This window comes from Pagrus major, chromosome 3, assembly GCF_040436345.1.
Source record: "Pagrus major chromosome 3, Pma_NU_1.0".
NCBI classification, from domain to species: Eukaryota; Metazoa; Chordata; class Actinopteri; order Spariformes; family Sparidae; genus Pagrus; species Pagrus major.
The window spans coordinates 5,430,082-5,452,338 of NC_133217.1; the positions used below are offsets into that span (position 1 = coordinate 5,430,082).

Here is a 22,257-nt window from a genome sequence, read left to right on the forward strand (position 1 = left end):
CCATGTTCAATAGTTCCTGCCTCAAAATCACAAAAAGAGCATCTGTTGTTTACATCAGGGAAAAAAACAACAAATATATTTTGAAAAAACAAAAAAAACAACATTTACATAATAGGAGTTGTGATATATTCAAGATGGCGGCGTGCGCTTATTGACGGACATTACGGTAGACGTGACAGCAACTGTTACTCTTTCCGCGAGTTGTTGCACAACCACTTCATTCACTCCGCGGTGTGCAGCAGGGTTTGTGAGGAAAAAAAGTCAGGAAACATGTCTGCTCTCAACAGAAGGATCGTCAACACTACATCAGCCCCTGCAGCCATCGGTCCATACAGGTAAGGACACTTTCAGAAATGTGCTCCATTTTCTATTTATAGCGACACGTGGGCTGCAGGAGCTGCTACATTAAATGTTTGAATGAAACACAAAGGCGATCCAGTATTTGGTGAGGGGCGGGGTTTAGTGTACAATGAACTCACCTGCTCCACTTGACCTCATAATAAGGTGCCAAAGTTTAACGTTGGGCAGAGCAGAGGAGGCAGCTGCAGAGTAGACACCTCTAACAGACAGACAGCACATTTGCAATGGCAACCATCCGCCGACAGTTCCCCTACACACCAAAAGCTCCTGTCAGACAGGGCATATACAGGTAAGGATTGACGGGGTATCCTGGGGAATACTATAACTGCACTTCTGATATGCATAAATCTTTGGAAAGTTAAAAAAAGGGGCTGTTTGCTGATTATTTTCTGTTAAGGATTCACAAAAGTATGGAGAAATCGTGATATAAAGTGGCAAACATGCAGTCGCCTTGTATATTTTCATGTTTAATTCAATCTGTGCAGTTGTCACAAGTTTGAGGGGTGTTCCTGCTCTGACCAATCAGCTGGCAGGAGGTGGAGTGACGTCAGACTTTGCGTGAATGGCCTCTTAATTTATTTTCTTTGGGCACAAGGAAAAGTTCACTTCAAGGTCCTTCAGCCATTCAATAGACTGTTTTGTTGCCAGTTTGGTGTCTGCTGATAAGAACATTCTCACCCTCTACTTCATATAACGTGTGTGTGTGTGTGTGTGTGTGTGTGTGTGTGTGTGTGTGTGTGTGTGTGTGTGTGTGTCCTCTGTCTCACCCTCAGCCAGGCGGTGGTTGTGGACAGAACGATGTACATCTCTGGTCAGCTGGGGCTGGATGTGGCCTCCGGTCAGCTGGTAGAAGGAGGAGTGCAGGCTCAGGCCAAAAAGGTGAAGCTCACAGGGACTGATGATGATGAGGATGATGATGATCGTCGACCACATTTATACAATAGCTGACAGGACACTACTGAAACATCTGCCTGTCATTTCTGTCGGCTGAGAGGACTGTTAATCGAAAATTGAACAATTGAAGCTCAGAATAAAAACAAAATAAAATACAAAAGTGTTTTTCCACACCTCTTCTGAGTGGCTATTAAATCTACAGATCTGAACAATACATACAAAGAAATTATAAACATAAAAGGTGAGATTAAATATTGATCCGCTCCTCTCACCCCTCAGGCTCTCACTAATATGGGCGAGATCCTTAAAGCTGCTGGCTGTGACTACACCAACGGTGAGAGCTCTGCACCATCAGGATATCCAGTCACTCAGCTGCTGCTCGTGTTTTATTTAAATGTTTGAATATAAAAATCTGATAAAGAAACTCTTTGATTTCAGTGGTGAAGACGACTGTGCTGCTCGCTGATATAAACGACTTCAACAGCGTCAACGAGGTGTACAAAACATGTAAGACTCTTATTAATTTCCATGCATGGCCTTAAATTTCATGTGCAATTTTATAGAATTGATCAAATATACTCTAATATGTCTTATCTTGCTCTTCTAAATAAATAAAAGCAGCCACAAGAGGGCAGCTTTTAACCAAGATATTCAGAGCTGCTGTTAGATCAGTGGCTAGTTCAGTCACCTATACAAGCAGCCTAGTTTACTATTTATGGATAGGCGTCATGGTTTTGGTCATGTTTTTCCCTCTCATCACTCGCTTTTTTAATGGAAAGTTTTTAATTTGGTTGTGGGGTTGTGATCAACGAGACTGCTGCTCAAGCATGCATATCAGGAAGTTTGTAGTCGGCTAAAGTGACCTTGACCAAAACTCTGAGTGTTTACAAGCTACAACAGTGCTGATCCATAGCTGGTGATGTGTTTAGTGGGGAGGGAGAAAGCCACATTTTTCATTCATGCCATTGCTTGACTTTCAGGGTTGGATATGATCGGAGAAATTAAACTGATGATGATTCTGTATTTTAATCTAAAAACGAAGCCACAAAATCTTGCAGTTGCATTTATTGATACTGGTAATTCCTGTTCATCATTGTGTTCAATTATTGCTTTCATTTAAAGATATGTAAATAGTAAAGATCTCATTGACGTGAGACAACAGATAAACATTGGCCACTGCTTTTGGTGAATGTCATCATATTTACAGATGGGCAATATCGGCCAATACATTGGTGCATTCCTAGTAATAATGTGCAGTGTTCCACCCAAAAATAACATGAATCCAGCTACACAATTTACTATTCGATCACAATCAAACACTGTAAAAGCCTGTTATTATTCTCATCCATACATGTGTTACTATGAGGCGATGTGGTGCCTCGTATTTCAGCGACATCTCTCAGAAAATGGCTGCTGACAGGTGCAGCAGTCACCTGATGGACAGGCTCACTCAGCCTCCTCTCAGTCTGGGTATTTCCTCCTGGATCACAACAGACAGACAGATGTAATAGAAGCCGCTGTGCCCAGTGAGTTGTAAATGGACACCGCTGTGCAGGCACTCAGATGTAACCCAACCCTCCCAGCATGCTTTGCTGTGTGGTCCATTGACTCAGGTATAGGCCTACCTCCCTCCTGACTCAACCCTAAACCACAGGGAGGGAACTTTCCCTGACCCTGATGAGAGGAAGGAGAGGACATGTGTCCACTGTGAATTTTGACTTCGCGGGCTGCTGGTTAGACTTTCACTTTAGAATAATAGCCAGTAGAAAAAGTTTTGACCATGTTTTATAATATTAGTGATTGCTTACGTGTGCTTTTATAAAACAGTTTTTCTTGTCTTGTATACAATTAGGTTTATTAGATTTTTTAAAACCTGGCACACAAAGAGTTCATGGCTTATTACATGTAAATGGGCATCAATAAAACATTTTGTCAATCAAGCCTTTAGTTAAACTTTATTTGGTACCCAGAAATCAAAGTATCCAATTTAAAAAAAGTCACATATTAACCTGCTGGGTTTCCACAATGATTTTGTTCTCATGTAAATATAATGTTTGTTTTTTCCTGCAGTTTTCAGCAGTAACTTCCCTGCCAGAGCTGCCTACCAGGTCGCTGCTCTCCCCAGAGTGAGTACAAACAAAATTTCTACTGTATAGAGCTGCAGTACCCTGTGATACATATAGCTCATGTACATCTATACACACAGGGTGGAGATGTCACTCCCATGACCTCAGTGTCTCTGCCTCCTTCTTTTTCTCTTCAGGGTGGACTGGTGGAAATCGAGGCGATTGCTGCTCTCGGTCCTCTCTCAGACTCCTGACTAGCCGGCCACGTCACAAACAAGTTGTAGTCGAACCATCAAGCAACCCTATATTTGTACAGTAGACACCTTGTTGCATTTCCAGACGACACATGAAAGACCAACTAGGATTTTATTCCATGCAGTCGGCTTTTAGAGCATGTTAGTTTCTCCTCTGACTGAACTATTGTCAGTGCTTTACCACTTTATACTAAAACCCTGAACAACAAGGCAGCACTTATCTCACCAGCATTTGGTTTGTGGCTGCCTGACATACTTAAAACTCAACATAATGATAACGGAAACCAGTCTAACATTCCCTGCTCACAGTGGCCAGATTCAGGATCAAAACGAGGTCCTCTTGGTGCTCTTTCTGCTTTCGTATCTCATCTTTTGTTTTGTCCCAGATTTCCATTAATACACATTTTAAAAGTGCAGCTCTCACTACTTAATGACTGAGTAAAATCTCTTTTCCTGAATGGTTATTTACCCTGAAACGTCTCACCCAAAATCATCCTGCAATACGATAATAAAAGAAAGTACATGGATCAGATGTTGTTTTTAAGGTGGTCTTTTTAATTTTTTGACAGTTCGTAGCTTATTACAGATTTCAGGTCTTCCCAGAGAAAAATCATGACACATCAGAAGCAAAACAAAAGGTCTCACGTGTACTCTCAATCTCATTCTTGCTCATCAGAAACTTATATTGTTTAAAATCAGTTGGACTGTCTGCAAAGTATCAGCTCTTCATATTCATAACAAACATGGTCGTAAAATCAAAGCCTGCTACCCAAAAAGAATATAATTTTAGAAATCAAATACATTTTGGCTTTGGTTTTCTTGGAATTATAATTTTATAGAAAAGTTTGGAATGGTTCAAGTTAAAGACATATATGATGTTTTGGAAAATCTGCTGTGTCTATAAGGATAATAAATAGAAATTTCAAGTTATTCTGACATCCTCTGAAAATAAACACACCCTCTAAGCGCTGTAGGATTCTCTGTCTATATACAGTTACATTGTACGAGCAGAAATTGCAGACATACACCATCACGAGGGGAAGGAAGGCACAGTGATGACTGAGGAACCCTGACTGATCGAGGTTATCGCAGGGTCTGCATCTTGGCAACAAAGCAACATGTCTTTCACACGCAAACACACACCTGCACATACATTCACTCATGCATAAACGAACAAGGTAAGACACTTCCAACAAACTAATCTGAGCAGTCGTTCAGGTTGGACCTCACTCACTGGGAGCTGGAGATAAACGGAGAAGAAAGACGTTAGGGTTACAGTAGATATTTTTATATGGATTGTGTGGCTTTGTGTTACAGCAGCACTCACCTGGTGCCTCCTCTGTTTTGGGCTCTGCATCAGTCGCTGTGGCCTCTGCTTTTTCTATTTAGATAGAAAGACGGAAAGGTTTGTACATGTGAAATCCACATATAATCAGTGATGGAAAGTTTACTCAAGTGCCTTACTTTAGTACAATCTTAAGGTAGTTCTACTTTTCTTGAGTATTTTTAGTTTCTGCTAATTTATACTTTCACTACAATTCAGAGGCAAATATTGTACTTTTTACTCCACTACACTTAAGTTAACTTTGCAGATTTATTTTAAAAATACAAAATATAATCTACAAATTAATTATGATGTAATATTATAGATAAAAATAAAACACATTAAAGCATCAATAATTATAATAATGTAGATTATTCTGAAATATGCCATTTTGCATTATAAGTACTTTAAGTTTATCTTCATGTTCTTTGACATGTTTGTAGTTTTACTGGAGTAAAACATTTGAATGCATGACTTCACTTGTAAAAGAGTATTTCTACACTGTGGTATTGCTTTTAATTGAGCAGAATATCTGAGTACTTTTTCAACCTCTGGACATAATCAAAGTTATTGATTCGGTTCACTTGGGGCACCGTGGAGGTGGATGTAATTTGGTTAAAGTAACTAAACAACAATTAAGGAATAAATTAGTAATTAATCAATCCTTAACGAGTAGCTCCTGAATAACTCTCATTAAAGGACTACAGTAGATAATGATCAGTAGCTCCTGTCTCTTTAAGGCCTCGCCGTCCAAATACCCAGTCTGTGATTGGTCAGCTCACACACGCCTGACCCAGCACTGCTAACAACAACAGAGCAGCTGTGCTAAATCAATTCCTACGTGCCAAACTATCGGCTAGGCATTAATTATGTGAATGTGTGACACGGTGAGATAGTGTGATGTCACAGAGTCACAGAATTAAAGGTGGGACTACTGGCGAGGCATTTCTGGAGCAGTGTTTTCTGTGGGAGAGAGGAGCTCCTGTTGGTGCGGACTTTGACCTTTTTAACTTTCAGATCTTTCACATGCACAAGAACCTCAATAAAACACTGAAGGAAAAAAAAGCATAATAGGCCTCCTTTAAAAGGGTAAGTAATGGTAAGGTAATCATGATGTAATGAGGGACCACATAGTAACTACTTAATATGATGTATCACTTTATTTTAGGAGGCACAAAAAGAGTAACTAACAATAAAGTAATTCATAATAATGAAATGTCACCTATATAGTATCTCCCAGTCTGTTCTGTAGCAACTCATTACTATCTTCTAGTTCATACATATCTATAAATTAGAACGACAGCTATGCTCTCCATGAGCTGCTAACTGTGGCACAAACTTATATGACTCATTCATTACGTATGACCTCCTCTATTGTTTTGGGGTTGCGGCAGAAACCTCAAAACCTGAACAAATGTAGGTGTAGCTGGAGAATTATTTAGCCTATGATATCTTTTAAAATGTATAATTAAACATCCTTGTTTTAAGCTAACGGTGTGAAGTCACGTCAGGGAAACATGTCCAGTTTTACTTCCAGTGACATTTGTCATGACTTTTCGATCAAAGACTTGTGAGTGCCGATGATTTCCACCAAACCGATCTCACGCTGACCACTGACTGGCCCAGAAGTGGGTGGTGGCCATGTCTGCTCTGCTAATCTGACACTTGATCCTCTCTCTCCATTGGCTGTGAAACGGAGGCATCGTTCATGGCCAGTGGAAGCCCTATATGTGTTGGCATGCTCTAGTTTCTCTGTGGACTCCGATTGCACCTTAATGAGACCACGGTGACAACAAAGTGTTGGCAACACACACACAGACACACACAGACACACAGACACACACACACACACACACACATGCTGTGGTCAAGCTTGAACTGAGAGTGAGTCATGTTGGACACCAAAGGGGGTCAAGATCAAGTGAAGATGGAGGTCATAGATTGTGCTATTTCTTTGACGAAATTATGTGAAAATGTAATAATCTTTATTTTTAAATCAATTTAGTGAACTTAATAAGTGCCAAGTTGTCAAGACAACAGCTTGTTGTACTGCTTCAGCCCAGTCACCAGAATGAAATGTTGGCACTGTACATTTCTGCAAACCATTGATACATTCACATTTGTTTGTGTCATATGTAAGCTACTATATGGACATTTCTACGATACGTGTCATATCACGTTCACATTACATGTTTATGAGATGACTTTCACACTGGATATGATGCTGGGTTTAGGTGACAAGGCAAGACATGTGTTTCAACCTTTGTAAGCGTGACACCAGACAACAATATTTTTTAGGAGACCTTGGGACAATTTTGTAGCTGTATTTGTGGCAACCAAAGCAGGTATTTTAAGCCAAATCTTGATGTTTTCCTAATCAAGTGTTTTTTGTGCCTAAACCGCACAGTGCTGTCACAAGATGAAAAAGAAAATGTAACCTAAAAAAAAAAGTAAAGTTGCAACATGGTTTGCAGACACAGACATTGCCAACATTTATTCTGGTGATTGAGTCAAAAATTATATTAAAGCTGTAGATTGTGACTGGCTTGTCTTAGCACTCAAACAGTCTGATGAAACTTAATAGAGTGGGGTTATTTGCATAAAACAATCCTTAAATAAACTGCAGAGGAGTTCTGAACTTGGCAATAATAACATGGCTGATTCATGTAAATAAAGGATTGGTACCTGCACGGGATGCCTAAATAAATGCTTCTCATAAAAGAAATAATAATTTGGGCAGGAGAATCCCTCACAGCTTCCAATCTAATCAAAGGTAAACCACAACAACATCTCTCGAGGCAATATTCAGTCACCTAAGGATGCAAAGTGTTGGATTTCTCCCAGTGAACAGCGTGTTGCCTTTGCTGCCTGGTTCATCTCTCTTTCATTACAATGATGGACGCTTTGCATTAGACAAAGAGGAAAATGAAGAGCTGAACTCATGCACCAGCTTGTCATTTGCATCATGAAGCAATAAGTGAAATGATAGCAGTAAATGTGATGCTGCACCGTGTCATGCAGCTCCCTGCGGAGCACTTCCAGGTATTGATAGTCATTTAGAGGCAAGTGTGCAGAGAGATTATCACTGTGCAGACACTCAGTAGCTCTCCTGGAATTTAGAGCCAGGATCATCATGTTGCACTCACTAATTTGTAATTTAGCATGATGCTGCTGCTAGCAAAGCACCAGGAGTGGTAACACTTTAGGTATTTTCACTAGAGGCAACAAGTTATGAGAGGAAACAGAGCACAGTTTGCTAAGACAGAGCTGCACTTTATCATGTTTTATGATCGCCAGAGAGTGAGGGAGGAAGTTGGCGAATGTAACTAAACGTAGCATAAATAAAACTTTCTAACAGTACCTTATCTGTGGGCATTTCTTCCTGAGCCACATAGAAAGATTTTTATCATCCCTGATGACAACAACTCCCATGATCCCACACTAGTTACGTCTTAGAAGTGACAGAAATTACATCCTATGTGTTTACGTGTTAAGTTTTTTTCTGGTCTAAAGCTCTTAACAACTTCAGCACACAAAAGTTTCAGATCAACAGGCTGTTCAGGCGCGGGTCTACCACATCGCACTTTATACATTCTACAATGTTTTCAAACTATTTCTTTTACTCAATGAAAAGACTAATGATCGGAATAATGAATAAAATGTAAACACCAGTTCATTACTTGTTCATTAAGTGTCAAGACAGATCCTTAATTACTTACTAAATAATCCTACGTGTGACTCATAAACACATTCCTGTGACCTCCCCCGGTGTGTTCATTAAAGAGCAAAGTCATGTCTGCGTGTTGTTGGATACCACCTCACCTGGTTACTGCCACTGCAGTGTGGGACTGAGGAGGGTCTGGGGAAAGACGTAGAGGACATTGTGCACCTTGGTGCTGTGGCAGCCAGTGTTCATTGGGTCACTATGCAGGAGGCGGAGCACTGCTCAGGTTACTGCTGGTCAATGGGAACAATCATACATCTTGTCCTCAATAAGTTCCCCTACCCTCGATGACTATTGTTCTGCATATTGTATTGTAACAGCTTTAAATATCCAGTCTCACAGAGATAGATGGTCGCTCCTTTGACGTTTTGAAGATTAAAATGCCTCCAAAAAGTAAATGAGGCAAACACACAAATAAATAAATGAGCACACACACAGGCATGCAGCTCCATCTTCATCAGCTTTCTAACTTCGTGAAGTGTTCAGTCAGTGTGATAGATGTCACAAGACTATCAGCAGACAGTCATTGTGTCAGGAGATTAGGGGAAAGGCGTCATTTGCATTGAAAATAAAGTTCACAATGGAAACGATCAAGTGCTTTGAGCCATGCAAAGGCTCAGCTAACAGCTTTAAACACAAAAGTTTTAAAGTTAAATATGTTCAGGAGACTTGACTGAATCAAAAGTTGTGTGTTTGTCAGCTGCTCAACTGAAATATTCACTAGTCCAAGAAGTACTCAGATCTGTGCAGATCTGATCTGACAAACACACAGGTTTGATTTTTGATTCAGTTTTCCTTTATTAAGTCTTTGTTACGTTATTAAATGTACAACTTGTCACAAAATTAGTTTTAATAATATTTTCTTATTCTTGATCTTATTTTTTCTATTTTAGTACTTTTTCTATTTAATTCTTACTCTCACTTCTTATTATCTTTCTCTATTTATATCTTCTTTGCATCTTTAGTGTGATAAGTTGGAGCTAATTCGTATCATCTTATATACAGCTGTGTAGCTTAACCTATAATAATATATCATAATTTATTAGCTGATTTAAAGAAGTAACTGCAAAGTATCTAGTAACTAATGTTTTAAAAATAAATGTTGTGGAATAAAAAGTACTTAATAACATTCCACCACTGTTGTCGCCGGCCTGTCACAGGACTCTTCATGTCTCTACCCTACCTTGCTCAGGAGCTGCAGCTGCAGGCTCTGCGCTGCCGTCTGCTGCCGCCGAAGCCTCTGCAGGTGCTGCTGCCTCTTCAGGCGGACTGGCTGCAGCAGGCTGAGCCTCCTCAGCTGCGGGTGGAGCTGCAGCGGTGCTGCTTGCAGACGTTGCAGCTACAGCGGGTTCGTCTGCAGGTTTAGCAGCACCGCCCTGAGCAGATGTCTCGTCCGGAATAGTTTCACTGTCCTCAGCTACTTTCCCATTCTCATTGGCTGCTCCTGTCAGGAACATGAGAATTAACACAGCATGAGATCCAAACATCCAAAAAGACTGATTGAAGGTGGTGGTCAGTAACTAAGTACATTAACTAAAAGTAACTAAAACCATGTATATCCTATTTTTTGTGATTTGATTTTGAATTAAAATAATAAACTGAAGGATGAGGTGTCCTTTTATGTGTTGAGAATCTATCATTGACAAAGTTTCACTACAACTACATAGGTTATGTAGAACTTTTATAAGTTTCATAGCTTTTCATAGTACTTTTACTAAAGTAAGGGATCAGAATACCTCTTACACCACTGATGTTTGAAGAAAACATAAAACTAATATATAAAATATGCCTAAAACTACTTAAAATTTGATGTAGATTCGCTAAGAGTGCAGTTAAGTGTACAGAATTCACGAATCACTCACTCTGTCATATCTTATTTTCTATTCAGTCAAACACATCAAACACAGTATATCTGAATCAAAAAACATATTATTGCTGTTCCTAATATTAAACATGAGAAGGAAAAACCTCTGAATGTGATAAAGATGAGAATCATTATCAGGTTTATGCAAGACACAAAAATAAGTGTTAAATATTAACACAATATACAGTATTGTTTTTTTCTGCTTTGGGTTAAAACTTTCATCATCTATTAAGTTACATTAAAGTTCCTGGTTCTAGTCAACCTGAGTCCTTCTCTGTGTCCTGTTTCCTTTCATCTCTTTCCAATAATGGTTTCCATTGTTTTCATTTACTTTATGTTTGTGTTGCCAACGTGTTGCCAGCAGAGTTGACTTAGCCCAAAACCAGTTAGTTAACAAGTAACAAATATCATTACGGGTGCCATGCAACACTGGAAACAACCTGTCATACAATATTCAGGCACCTCTTGAGATTCTTCATTTGCTGAGTGATCAGACAGGATGTGTGGATTGGAGCAGACAAAAAATAAACCAAAAATGTAATTAATACAATCATGTTTCACACTTCAACCTTTGAACACTGGACCGGCAAAGCTACCACCTTTTCCCAAACAAAAAGAGTGTGTGCACCTCTCTAACATCAGAATCACAATCGATCGACTGTGACTTCTTGAAACAGTTGGGAAAAGAGTAAAACGTGCGGCGGGAACAGAAATAGCATAAAAAGACTTCTCCTGACACATAATCCGAAGCGCGAGAGTGGTTAATGATTATGTGTATTTTTATTCATAAACATTAACAGCCTAATACAACACAGGTCTGAGTTTTAGGAACACACTTCCCTTTTTTCTGAAGGATTTGCATTTCAATTATTTGCATGGATCAGAGAAGTCTTGACCTTCCACGTTTGTTTAAATGAGACGGCTCAACATTGTGGGAACATTTTGCGTGATATTTGTCAACCTATTTCACTTTAAAAAGAATTACATTCTTTGTGTGTTTTTTGGTAAACATTGTTCTTAAAGGTGCAATGTGTAAGATGCTATGGGTTGATCGCTAAATCCAAAGTGTCAACTTATCAATCAACTTATCTTTCTTCAGAATCGCTTATTGCACCTTTGAGCCTGCAAATATTACCTAGAATATTACATTGAATACTTTTTGTGTTGTAATAATGATACATCAGTGCATCCAATTTGTCAGATGTTCGATGCTGACATAAGAGGGACATTTATGAAGTTTTAAACCAACAAGTTTCTATAAATGAATGAAGCATGAGTTGATAAATGTCATCCTTCTTCTTTCTTGGGAGTGACAGGTAGCAACAGGTGAAGGAAATGAGCCATATGCAAAAATGAGATAACATCCTGACAAATTTCCATCTGTCCTCTAAGACGATTATAACAGGAACACCTCGCTATTCAATGTCAGCTGATAAACCCTGAGAGCGACTTATAGGTTGACAACAGCTGACAATGATGAGATATTTTATTGAGGGTCATAAAGGGAGGTCAGAGGTCAGAATTAACTACAGAACATGAGTTTAAACACACTTAAGGAGGGTCAGAGGCAGTTTCTCAATTCACTAAGTCTATGCCTTTCAGCAAGTCAATTCTTTCATTGCACTTATAGACATGTAATACCCCTTTAAGGAATGCAGTGAATGGGAGCAGGAGACACTTTCTCAGAGGGGGTCCCACTTAGTGAATATTTTACCAGGCTTTGCCTGGTTATTCTTTGAGTTCTGTCAAATAATGCTTAAGCTGACAGAAGTGCAAACAAAGTCACACAGATGTGGTGAAATAAACATTTGACAGCCTCTGCAGGTAAGATATATTTGTCCTGCACATATTTATAAGCTTCTGCACTGCTAAATGCAAACACAGGATCCAGTGTTGGTGTTTTGCCCTGAAACGTGTGCTAGTTTGCACCACAGCCGAGCCATCTCTGACCCACGACAACAAAAGGGAGCGTCCAAGGCGGCTTCTCCATTTCCTATTGAAACCATAGACTGTCACCAAATCTGCTTTCATGCCACTGTCTCTCCCTCTCTCAGGGAGGACGGAGCCAGAAACTACTGTTAAATAAACACAATAAACTTCCCCGTCCTGTCACTGAGGAGCACTAAAACTAAACACATCAGATACCCGCAGAAATACTCTGGTGATCATTTGCATGTAGACTGAGACCTCTTGATGAGAGCAGTGTCCAGGCCAGTATAATTAAATGGATGATGTAACTCTATTTAGAGATGGCAGCTGGCTTCTGTGATGAACATGCTATTTATAGTATCTTCCAAAATAAACTATCAATCAATCAGTATCAATAAACTATTGAAAGTACTTTGATCAATACATTTATTGTCAGTAATCATTTATAGGGATAATCTGAGAGGTGTTATTATGGAAAATTGATATTTTTCAGACGTGTCTCAGCCTTTAACATGTCCAAAGTGAAGTCAGGGGTAGTGCTTAGTCATTGCTTAGTGCTTCGAAAGTTTAGAGATCATTTCACACTATGCCAGAAGCCAAAGTACAGCATGTCAAAGTTATTTTTGAATAGTAGAGTTGCCAATAAATGTGATTTTCTGTATTTGGCCAAGTAAAAAGCCTATTCTTGTAATGAGAGCATATACAACATATACAGTAGGTAATCTGTATTTCCCAGATACCTCACAGACATATTTATATAAGTGTGAAGGTAAGTGCATCACCTGTTGTGCTGGCTCCGTTGCTCTCCTCGGTTTTAGTACCGGGTCGACCCGGTTCCACCGCCGAAGTTTGGGAACTTGTGGAGCATCCCATCCTGCCCTGTGCACATAGAGGACTGGACGGTGAACTTCAGAGTTGACAGGTGAGGAGAGGCTGTAACTGCGCTGATGACGTCGTGCATAGATATCGTCTCTGTAAATGGAGAGGACTCCAAAACTATGGACAGCGAATCCCTTGGAGGAGTGACAAAAAGACAGGCTGCTCGTCGAATTCCTTTAGTCCCGTGCGTAATTGCGCAACATGCGTTCTTCCTCCAAAAACGCGTTTAGCGATGCGTGTCGTGGCTACAGGTGTCCTGACAGTTAGGCACGCAGGTGAAATGTGGGCTTTTGTTGTGTGCTGTAACTTAGGCTGTTTCTAGGAGGCTGGCGTAGGGACAAAAATACCTTATTCAGTCAGCAGTCACCTCTTGGGGCGGGGAAAGTGAACCATTTTCCTCGATGAACCAACAACGAGGACCACTGTCAGTGTGCCCTTGAGCAAAACTTGTAACCCTGAGTTAATTTACTGGAAAAGGGTAGTGTACAGTGGAAATGTGACAAAGTGTGTAATACATTACATCGGCTCAATGGTAAAAGAAGAATTGAGGTAAGTATGACTTTTTATCTCATAATTTTGACTTTCTATCTCATAATTAAGACTTTTTATTGCATAATATTTTACATTTTATCAAATAATTTTGACTTTGTCTCATAGTTATGACGTTTCATTTAATAATTATGACCTTTTATCCCACAGTTATGACTTTTTATCTAATAATTTTGAATTTGCAAATAATTATGACTTTTCATTTAATAATTATGACTTTTCATCCCACAATTATGACTTTTAATATCATCATTTCGACTTTTTTATGTCATTATTATGATTAACCATAGGAATATTTTTTTTTCATCAAGCTTAGTTTCATTTTATTTTTTGTCTTCAGCTGGTATGGTGAGTGAAATAGTAAAGTGGATAGGTGGAAAAGCTTTAAATAGATCTCTGTTATTATAGATATGTAATAGATACTACTATATAAGCCTATACTTATCTTTAATCATTGTGGATCTGTCTTATTTGTTGTTTCGTGGCATTTAATTAAATGTTATTCTTCTGTACTGTTACTTGATGTATAAATGTATCGACCTCGCCTTCATATGTTATGTCATTGTCTCATTAATGCTCATTTGAAACTACTGTTCATTTGTTGTCATTCAGACATACATCAGCAGTGAGCTGTCTGCGCAGTAGTCATCTGCGCATGCCCACCGACAGATAGCAGCGCGGTGCACGATGGGACTTCCTTTCTCTCCGAGGCCATATTGGAGTTAACTCACAGTAAGACGAGCTCCGAGTTTTCTATTAAAAAATCACCGGGATTTGCTCATTTTGATATTGTGTTGCCATCCAGACATTAACGACTACCTTCTCCTTCCCTCGTCTCGCTCGCAGGTTGGCCGGTGTGGACTAAACCGCAAAAATGGTGGCCGCAAAGAAAACGGTGAGTGGCGTTGGCTCGGCCCGGAGTGCACGCGCTGCTTCAGGGCCAGACTGCTGCTTCACGTGGGGACGTGTTTCTGTCAGGGCCTGCTAGCTAGCACGTTAGCTTCACGTATAAATGTGTTAATTGCTCCCAAAGTGTTGAATTTACAGCATTATCGCGTCTGTAAATGTGTAAAGCACGTGTAGGCTGTCCCTCGATGTACTGCCGTCTGTCCATCTGTTTTAACGACGGCTAACGTTAGTAGCTGAGGTAACGTTACTGTATAACACCGGCAGAGTGGCTAATGCTACTTTGCTAACGTTAAATCTAACCACAACAAAATGTCAGGAACGTGACAACAGTTACTAATGTATGTTAACATTAATTTAATCTGCTCACTTTCCTGTGTCTTCTTTATTACGCTATATTAATCTCGTATATTGGTTTGGAATTTGCACGAGCACAACGATGGGCAAGTGTTGCAAATTAGCCCTGGAGGCCATCATGTCTGCTTGTCACTAATTTAAGTATGTATATCTGTTTAGAAAAAGTCCATGGAGTCCATCAACTCCCGGCTCCAGCTGGTGATGAAGAGTGGAAAATACGTCCTGGGCTACAAACAGTCCCAGAAGATGATCCGTCAGGGAAAAGCCAAGCTGGTTATCCTGGCCAACAACTGCCCAGCTCTCAGGTATAAAAAGATGATCAGTTAATTCATACCTGTATCATGATTGGTGGGCTATGTGAATAATCTATTGAATGAGATGTTAACAGGTTCACAAGAATCCACAGTAATTTAAACTGGATAAAAAAGATAATTCTGCATACTTCTGTTGCAGGGAATTACAGTGTGATACTACTACTAATAAAGTATATCTGCAAATATGTCATTATCAGCATGTTGCCCTCACATAGCATGCAAAATTACGTTCAGTGTGCAAACTGATGCTTGTGTTGCCACGTTAAAGACTTCAGATTTTGGTTAAAATCTTCACAACTAATATCAAGTTTTTAAGACCAGTTTTATATATGACTGTATGACACAGGTATGCCCTAATACAGATGTTGTGAAACACAAATGTCTGAAAGGCTGTTCATAAATTGTCAGGTTACACAATGATTTTGGAGTTTTTGTGTCAATACTAACCAACTATAATTAAGTTGCAGTACAGCTGGTATATATCAGTGCTTATAGCTTCTACGTTAGCATGACTTGTTGGCATCTTTAAACATTTTTTTTTTATTTTGAGTACCACGTCAGTTGCCAAATTTGCTGTATTTTTTTATCTGCTGCTCACATTTTCCTTTTGTCTGTCCTACCCAGGAAATCTGAGATTGAGTACTATGCCATGCTGGCCAAGACCGGTGTCCACCACTACAGTGGAAACAACATTGAGCTCGGCACAGCTTGCGGCAAATACTACAGGGTGTGCACACTGGCAATTATTGACCCCGGTGAGTACCTGCCTTTGTCTAGGCCACCATCATCTGTATGCAATTTATTCAAAAGCTCACCACTACTGTCACAAACACTGAGCTTGATTTTGGCTAGTTCATGATGGAGTGGACCCATACTATAAACTTTTTGTAATAATAGAATTTTATGTGGAGTTGCAATGTGCTTTACAAAGTACAATACAGTAATGGACTAATAGGATGTATGAGACAAGCTTGTGCTAGGTGCTGTCTAGTAGCAAAATTCATGAAGGGATATTGGCCCCAGGGGACTGATCCCAGTCAGCCTGAATTTCAGATGATATCTGTGCACAGGACTTTTGAAATTTAGATGTGAATTTTGGAAACAAATGTATTGCCCACACTGTTACAAAACTTCAAAACTAAACCAACATGGAGCAAATGACTACTAATGCAAACTGTACTGCCTGGTCAGAAGGTATTGGTGCACATCCAGCTAATGTGCTGTGTGGGCTAATGTGCCATCACCTTTTAAAATTCATTGACGTTGACTTTTTTGGTACTCCATTTTCCTTCACATTATAGGTCTTAATTGCATTCATGCTAACCACCTTTTTCAGGTACTAAAACAAAGAGTTGAAGTTCAGATCAGAACCTAATGTTTTGGAGTGTGATGTCATTCTCTGTTCAGGATGCCATTAGTCCACTATATCTTTACATAGCAAATGGTTGTTTGCTGCAATATTAATGTTAAAAATCTCATATTTAACCTTTTTAATAATGTTCTGAAAAGTCTTAAGTTTAACTTGTTGAAACCTGCTGAAACCCTGATGCACCAGAAGCACTCAACTAAACTACATGTCAAAAGTAAAAAAAAAAACACAAACTCAGAGCAGCTCAACAAATGAAACTGCAAAATGAGTCACCATATACCTTAATTGTTGATGAAATATTTGCTCAGGCTGAGGTTTGGTTAAACTTCCTGCTAATATCCTTTTTTTGGTTAACCTCCCTGCTAATATCCTTTTTTTGGTTAACCTCCCTGCTAATATCCTTTTTTTGGTTAACCTCCTGCGACCTGATTTTTGCTCTGCGAATTTTTGCGCCTGTTGGACCTGCTGCTCAAAGTGGCCTAGTTCAGGACTAATGGTTTGCTAGATGAGAGGCTCTTGGGGCGCCTTGTTGAACTGCCAGTGCTTTCTGGCTGGTTCATGAATGCTCTGTTGGCAACATTTATAACCTCATATCAGTTTTGTACTTGTGGCTTTTTTTAATTTGATCAATTGACTTTGTTTTTTTCCTCTTCAGGCGATTCTGACATCATCAGGAGCATGCCAGACCAGCAGCAGCCACCTCAGTAGAGCTGTTTCCCCATCCCATTGTTATAAATAAACTGGTGTTAACAGTACATCCTGCTGTCTTTTAATTTTTGATCAATATGACTGTCTGTACATGGTGTCATTCCTGCATCTTTCCACCAGAGAGCACCGGCATGCTCTTACAAGGTTTCCCCCATTAACATTTTCAAGGTCTGTTTGAGGGATTTCCTCTTTTCTCTGCAGAGATGTTTACGAAAGTAATCTGACACGGAAATTATTCAGGAAAACCATCTATCTTTCTTCAAAGACTTGTGTAATGGCAACATCTGTTTACGTGCAAATGACGATCTACCCAACTGGCCGCTTATCACCGCGTTGATAAAATTACGCAACTGATCTATGAGCATGTTTTTTCTCTCACTTACGTAAACCTTGGGGATGTCCATCAGCTGTATTAGCTGCAGCCTGTTGACTGTAATCGAGTAAGGACGCTCTCCTTTCAGGGGTATTAAAAGCTTTAGAGGGTGATGGCTGTTTCTGTCACACATACTGTTGATGTCCTTTAACTTGTGTGTGAATATGCTCCCCAATGCCAAGAACAAAGTGGCTCTGGTTAAATGTTTTCAGCCACACGAGAGACGCATTAGATCATTTCGTCAACATTAAGTCATCAAACAGACCAATTACCAAAGGTTCACAAGCTCACATGCAGATTTTGTTTTGTTATATAAATGGAGCCCTTGGAAAGGAAAAATGTCCCCATAAATCAAAAATGACAGAATTGGAAAATCTGTCTTTCCAAATAATGTCTGTCAATTTTTGAGAAGCTATCATGTTGAGTGAGTGTTGAACTATTTAAAGATAACTCCCATCTGTACACATTTCTTTGCAATAGATCATGAGGTTTGTGTCTGTTACACTGGATGCATTTGGGAATTGGGAACATTGTTCACTTCAATTTAGAAGTTTTCCAGAAATATTTTCTACCGCAATACATCAAATATCTAATGTGGTGTGCAAAACATCAATACACATTAGACATTGTTAAAGAGATGCTGGTTGAAAATCATGTAGCGGCTCCTAAGTGACCATTACACACATACAGCAGCTTGCTGGAGGTCAGTTTGGTAGCAGAGGTGGATAAAGTTGACTAAGCCTTTCTGTAACCACACATCAAACTGAGGCTGACGCAGGTCTTTTTAGGGCCCTAAGCAGTGGCCATCAGTATATTAACACTGAAGCGTACATTATACATGTTTTTAAGCAAGGTGAGCACTTTTATTTCCAAAAAAACATTTGAATATGAGTCGGTAAAGTAATCTCCACTTAAGGTCCACTTTGGAGCTTTTGATCTTATTAAGCTCACTTTTTTAGCCAAACTAGCTGCGAGACAAATGAGTAAGTGTCCCTTGAGTTGAAGTTGTTGTCTGAAGATCTAGAATAAACTGCCAACAAAACTGGCCCTTTCTCAAAAACAAATCAGGTGTACTTGTCATGTTAAAGGGGCACTACACCAATTTTGCCCTACATCACTTTGTCATGTTTAGCACTGCCTTGTTAGTGAAAGTAGTTGTAGTTGTGAAAAGTCTTATGTGGCCTATTGATATCGCCGTGTTGGGGTTCCAGTCATCATTTGTGATTACGAGAAAGTGACAAAGACCACATTTTGAGCGTGCTATCGTGGTTTCATGGGTTGAGTACAGAACTCTCACCTGGGAGGCCGTGATTCGTCTTCTAATAGAAAGAACGTTGGTATGCTGGTCACTTAAGTTCATTTGTTATTTTCTGGTTCTTTTAACTCTTCTGTTGCTGTTTGATTTAGTCAACAAAAATACTTTGTTAGGGTTAAGAAAAACATGGTTTGGGTTGAAACAGACCCTTTCACAATGTTGAACATGTGTTTGAAAGGATAACTCCTCTGATTGGCTTTTTATTCCTTGTCTTTTTCCACAAGTTTCTAAACTGTCATTACAAAAATGTGATTGGTCAGTTGCAGTGATGGCCTGAGACCAATATTAATTATGATGTTCCAGGAACAACACCAACAAGGTGATATCATATTGTGTGGAGTTAACCAGGCAAGGAGGATCAAAGAAAAAGACATCAAGTTGCAGTACAAATTACAATATTGGAAATGTAGGATCCAGGATTAAAAGTCAGGATGTTTTTGCCCTCTGCTGCAACAGTTTCAAGCATCCTCTTTATAATTTGTCTCTTGCAAGTCCCGCAGCTTCATGGGATCTTTAAATCCAGCTGACAAAATTTGTGCGAAGATTGGGATTTAGTTGTTATGTACCCTCATACATGAGTCAAACCAGAACACACAGAAACCATGCTCAAACATCCATAAATGTGCTCAGAAATCATATTAAGAAGTCATAACTTAGTATATTGCCTCAGTCATCTCATTTAGACATTTCCTTTAGCACTGAAAAAGTTTTGATTCATGTGGCGATCGTTAACCGTTGATTAACCAATGATAAGGAGGAACAGAAAATGTGGAGGCTTCTAAGGACCAAAGCTAATCATAAAAATATATTTTAAAAAGATACATATTTATGTATTTATATGTTTTGTTTTGGCTAAGAGAACCCTCCATACAGCGATGCTTTTGATCTGAATACCAAAAGCAGGTGAAAGTCAGTGAAAGGTAAGAATCATGAACTGGCAAAATATGATATTTTACTGTAACTCAACCCCATAGATGTCAAGATCAGATGTCATTGTTTTTGGCCGAAGTATGAAACACTGTCTGTACAGGAAGCCGCTGCATCTTTTAGCCAGAGACAGAGATGTAAGCCATCCATCATCCGTTTGAGTGGTTTAGCCCAGTTTTTTCCACTCGTTGCTTCCCTAAGCCGTTTGCTGGATTCCCAATTAAATCCAATGAATTCATGCCAGATGATCTGTCGCACGTGCAGCAGAATGAGGACAATATCTAAAAGAGGTCGCAGAGTAAGATTTAAATTAACAAATGTAAACAAATCCATACATGGAACTCGACGCCTGTCGGGGGCCCTTGCAGTAATTTTCTCACACTTTCTCAAAGTAGTGACTCATTTGACTCCAGTTATGTAGAACAAATGGAAAATCAAAACAAAGGACAATGGATTTTTGGACCATATTGGTCAGCAGAGTAGATATTGAACGCTTGTGACTATAGGAACATCAACAGGATGGTATGTGACACTAGTTACGCCTCAGTGGACGTTTACTGGGTGCTGTATTCTCACACACAACATTATTGATTGTAAACCTCTCATTGCCACTGGCCAATGTCATGACAGACAGAAAAGTACATTAAACAGGCTTACATACTTAACTTACTTACAAAGAATATATTAAGTGGATGTTTTACTCAGTAGTTTGACCCTAAATGTACATCTTTAATCTTTATTCAGATATTGTATATAGTGACCTGTGACTGTCTGCTTTAGGGTAAAATGGTTGTACTGGAAAATGTTAGAGGAGAATTTGAATGCAATCCAGGTCACACCAAAGTCTGCTGACAGATTTCACTAAGTACCCTTTGGCTCCTGCTTCCTCTCCATCTTTTGGAAGCTGATGCCACTCTACAATCCTCCATCTGCATCCGACAAGCATTTAAACAAGAAAAACAGACAGGATGTGACCCACTTGTTTGCTTGTTCTCCCCACTGCCCCGTCCCAGTGGTAGAAAAGTAGGTGAGCATGTCTGTCTGGTAGCCTACTGTCAGACCCAAGGTAATGCCAGCCTCCATTTTGATGCAGGCGGGGTAAATCCCTGCTGATCCTGCCAGCTTGTCCGTCCCCACTGAGGGATGCTGAATTATTTCGGAGGACAGCTGGATGCACGCACATCAGCAGGACACCCAATTTTTTACAAGTCATATTCTCAGAACTTGACTTTCTTTATGGTAATCTAATATTAGAGCAGCCTGGTCACATCTGATGAATTTGTATCGACTGTGTACTACTTGTCATTTAATTTCAATAAGAGAGAATCTGATGGAGGTAATGTCTGAATTAAACTCCCGCATTAACAGTCAGATGCTGATCTAAAGTGAATTTCTTGGCATCGAATCAATCTAGTCAGCCCTCAGTGAGTCACTGTGCTCAATTTCAGTCTATGATGCATTCAGGGTTTGTTGAGTATTTGTTTTCCCTTGATGAACTCCCCTATCACAAGACACTGACACGCTATAATTTGAATAGGTTGAGCTTCAGTCAGCTCTAATAACCCCATATCTCCATATATGACAGTTGGCTAATCCAATAGAAAACATGCCACAGATGACATTTTAGTTGGAAAAACACAGGCTGTAAATAATCAATTAATTATGGTTGGATTCCATTTAGGTGCGTCAGTTGTAGGATCCTGGTATTGTGACATACTGGAGCTATAATACATGTCATTCAGACTTGGTCCATGTTAGAGTGAGATCCTTATTTTGGATGTAGAGCCAACAGAAACAACATGGAGAAAATTTAGTTATGTGAATAATTCCAAATAAAGACAAGACAAAAAGAACTGCTTAATGCAGAAAGTTGATCCTTTCACCAGTACTAATTTAAATGAAATTTAACTTATATAAATATAACAGAAATAAATGAAGAGAACACAGCAGATTAAGTTTACAGGATCGAAAAGAGGTCATGTCATGGTCAGGTCATTTTTTAATAATTAATATTAAATTATATTTATATTAATTTAGTTAATATAAATTATAATATAAAATATAATATAGAGATATAAAGATAAAAAATTCAGTCTCAAGTCATTTATTTTCAAGTTGCAAATCGAAAAATAAAACTGACTTGAC

General features: G+C 39.2%; 2 protein-coding genes across 4 annotated transcripts; both read left to right on the forward strand.

The window, feature by feature from the left end:
- Positions 1-203: 203 nt before the first annotated feature.
- On the forward strand, positions 204-4,106 carry rida (reactive intermediate imine deaminase A). 2 transcript variants are annotated; one of them, XM_073463504.1, is made up of 6 exons: positions 204-335; positions 1,134-1,239; positions 1,534-1,588; positions 1,693-1,761; positions 3,325-3,380; positions 3,518-3,886. In XM_073463504.1, exons 1-6 carry the CDS (start codon positions 271-273, stop codon positions 3,572-3,574), a joined length of 408 nt encoding a protein of 135 aa, XP_073319605.1. In that variant the 5' UTR covers positions 204-270; the 3' UTR covers positions 3,575-3,886. The 2 variants fall into 2 exon arrangements, with proteins under 2 accessions (XP_073319605.1, XP_073319604.1); XM_073463503.1 differs by lacking the exon at positions 204-335 and adding an exon at positions 519-649 and having other exon boundaries at positions 3,518-4,106.
- A 10,349-nt stretch (positions 4,107-14,455) lies between these two features.
- Positions 14,456-17,544, forward strand: rpl30 (ribosomal protein L30). Of its 2 annotated transcripts, XM_073463038.1 has the most exons (5): positions 14,456-14,575; positions 14,690-14,738; positions 15,266-15,411; positions 16,045-16,175; positions 17,445-17,544. In XM_073463038.1, exons 2-5 carry the CDS (start codon positions 14,718-14,720, stop codon positions 17,495-17,497), a joined length of 351 nt encoding a protein of 116 aa, XP_073319139.1. In that variant the 5' UTR covers positions 14,456-14,575; positions 14,690-14,717; the 3' UTR covers positions 17,498-17,544. The 2 variants fall into 2 exon arrangements, with proteins under 2 accessions (XP_073319139.1, XP_073319140.1); XM_073463039.1 differs by lacking the exon at positions 14,456-14,575 and having other exon boundaries at positions 14,593-14,738.
- Positions 17,545-22,257: the final 4,713 nt, after the last annotated feature.

What these genes read in the sequence shown, in the direction of transcription:
- rida (XM_073463504.1), top strand. Translation starts at nt 271, where the DNA reads ATGTCTGCTCTCAACAGAAGGATCGTCAACACTACATCAGCCCCTGCA. An exon ending in TGCAGGCTCAGGCCAAAAAG is followed by an intron (nt 1,240 to 1,533) that starts GTGAAGCTCACA and finishes CTCACCCCTCAG; the next exon opens with GCTCTCACTAATATGGGCGA. An exon ending in TGGCTGTGACTACACCAACG is followed by an intron (nt 1,589 to 1,692) that starts GTGAGAGCTCTG and finishes CTTTGATTTCAG; the next exon opens with TGGTGAAGACGACTGTGCTG.
- rpl30 (XM_073463038.1), top strand. Translation starts at nt 14,718, where the DNA reads ATGGTGGCCGCAAAGAAAACG. An exon ending in TGGTGGCCGCAAAGAAAACG is followed by an intron (nt 14,739 to 15,265) that starts GTGAGTGGCGTT and finishes ATATCTGTTTAG; the next exon opens with AAAAAGTCCATGGAGTCCAT. An exon ending in ACTGGCAATTATTGACCCCG is followed by an intron (nt 16,176 to 17,444) that starts GTGAGTACCTGC and finishes TTTCCTCTTCAG; the next exon opens with GCGATTCTGACATCATCAGG.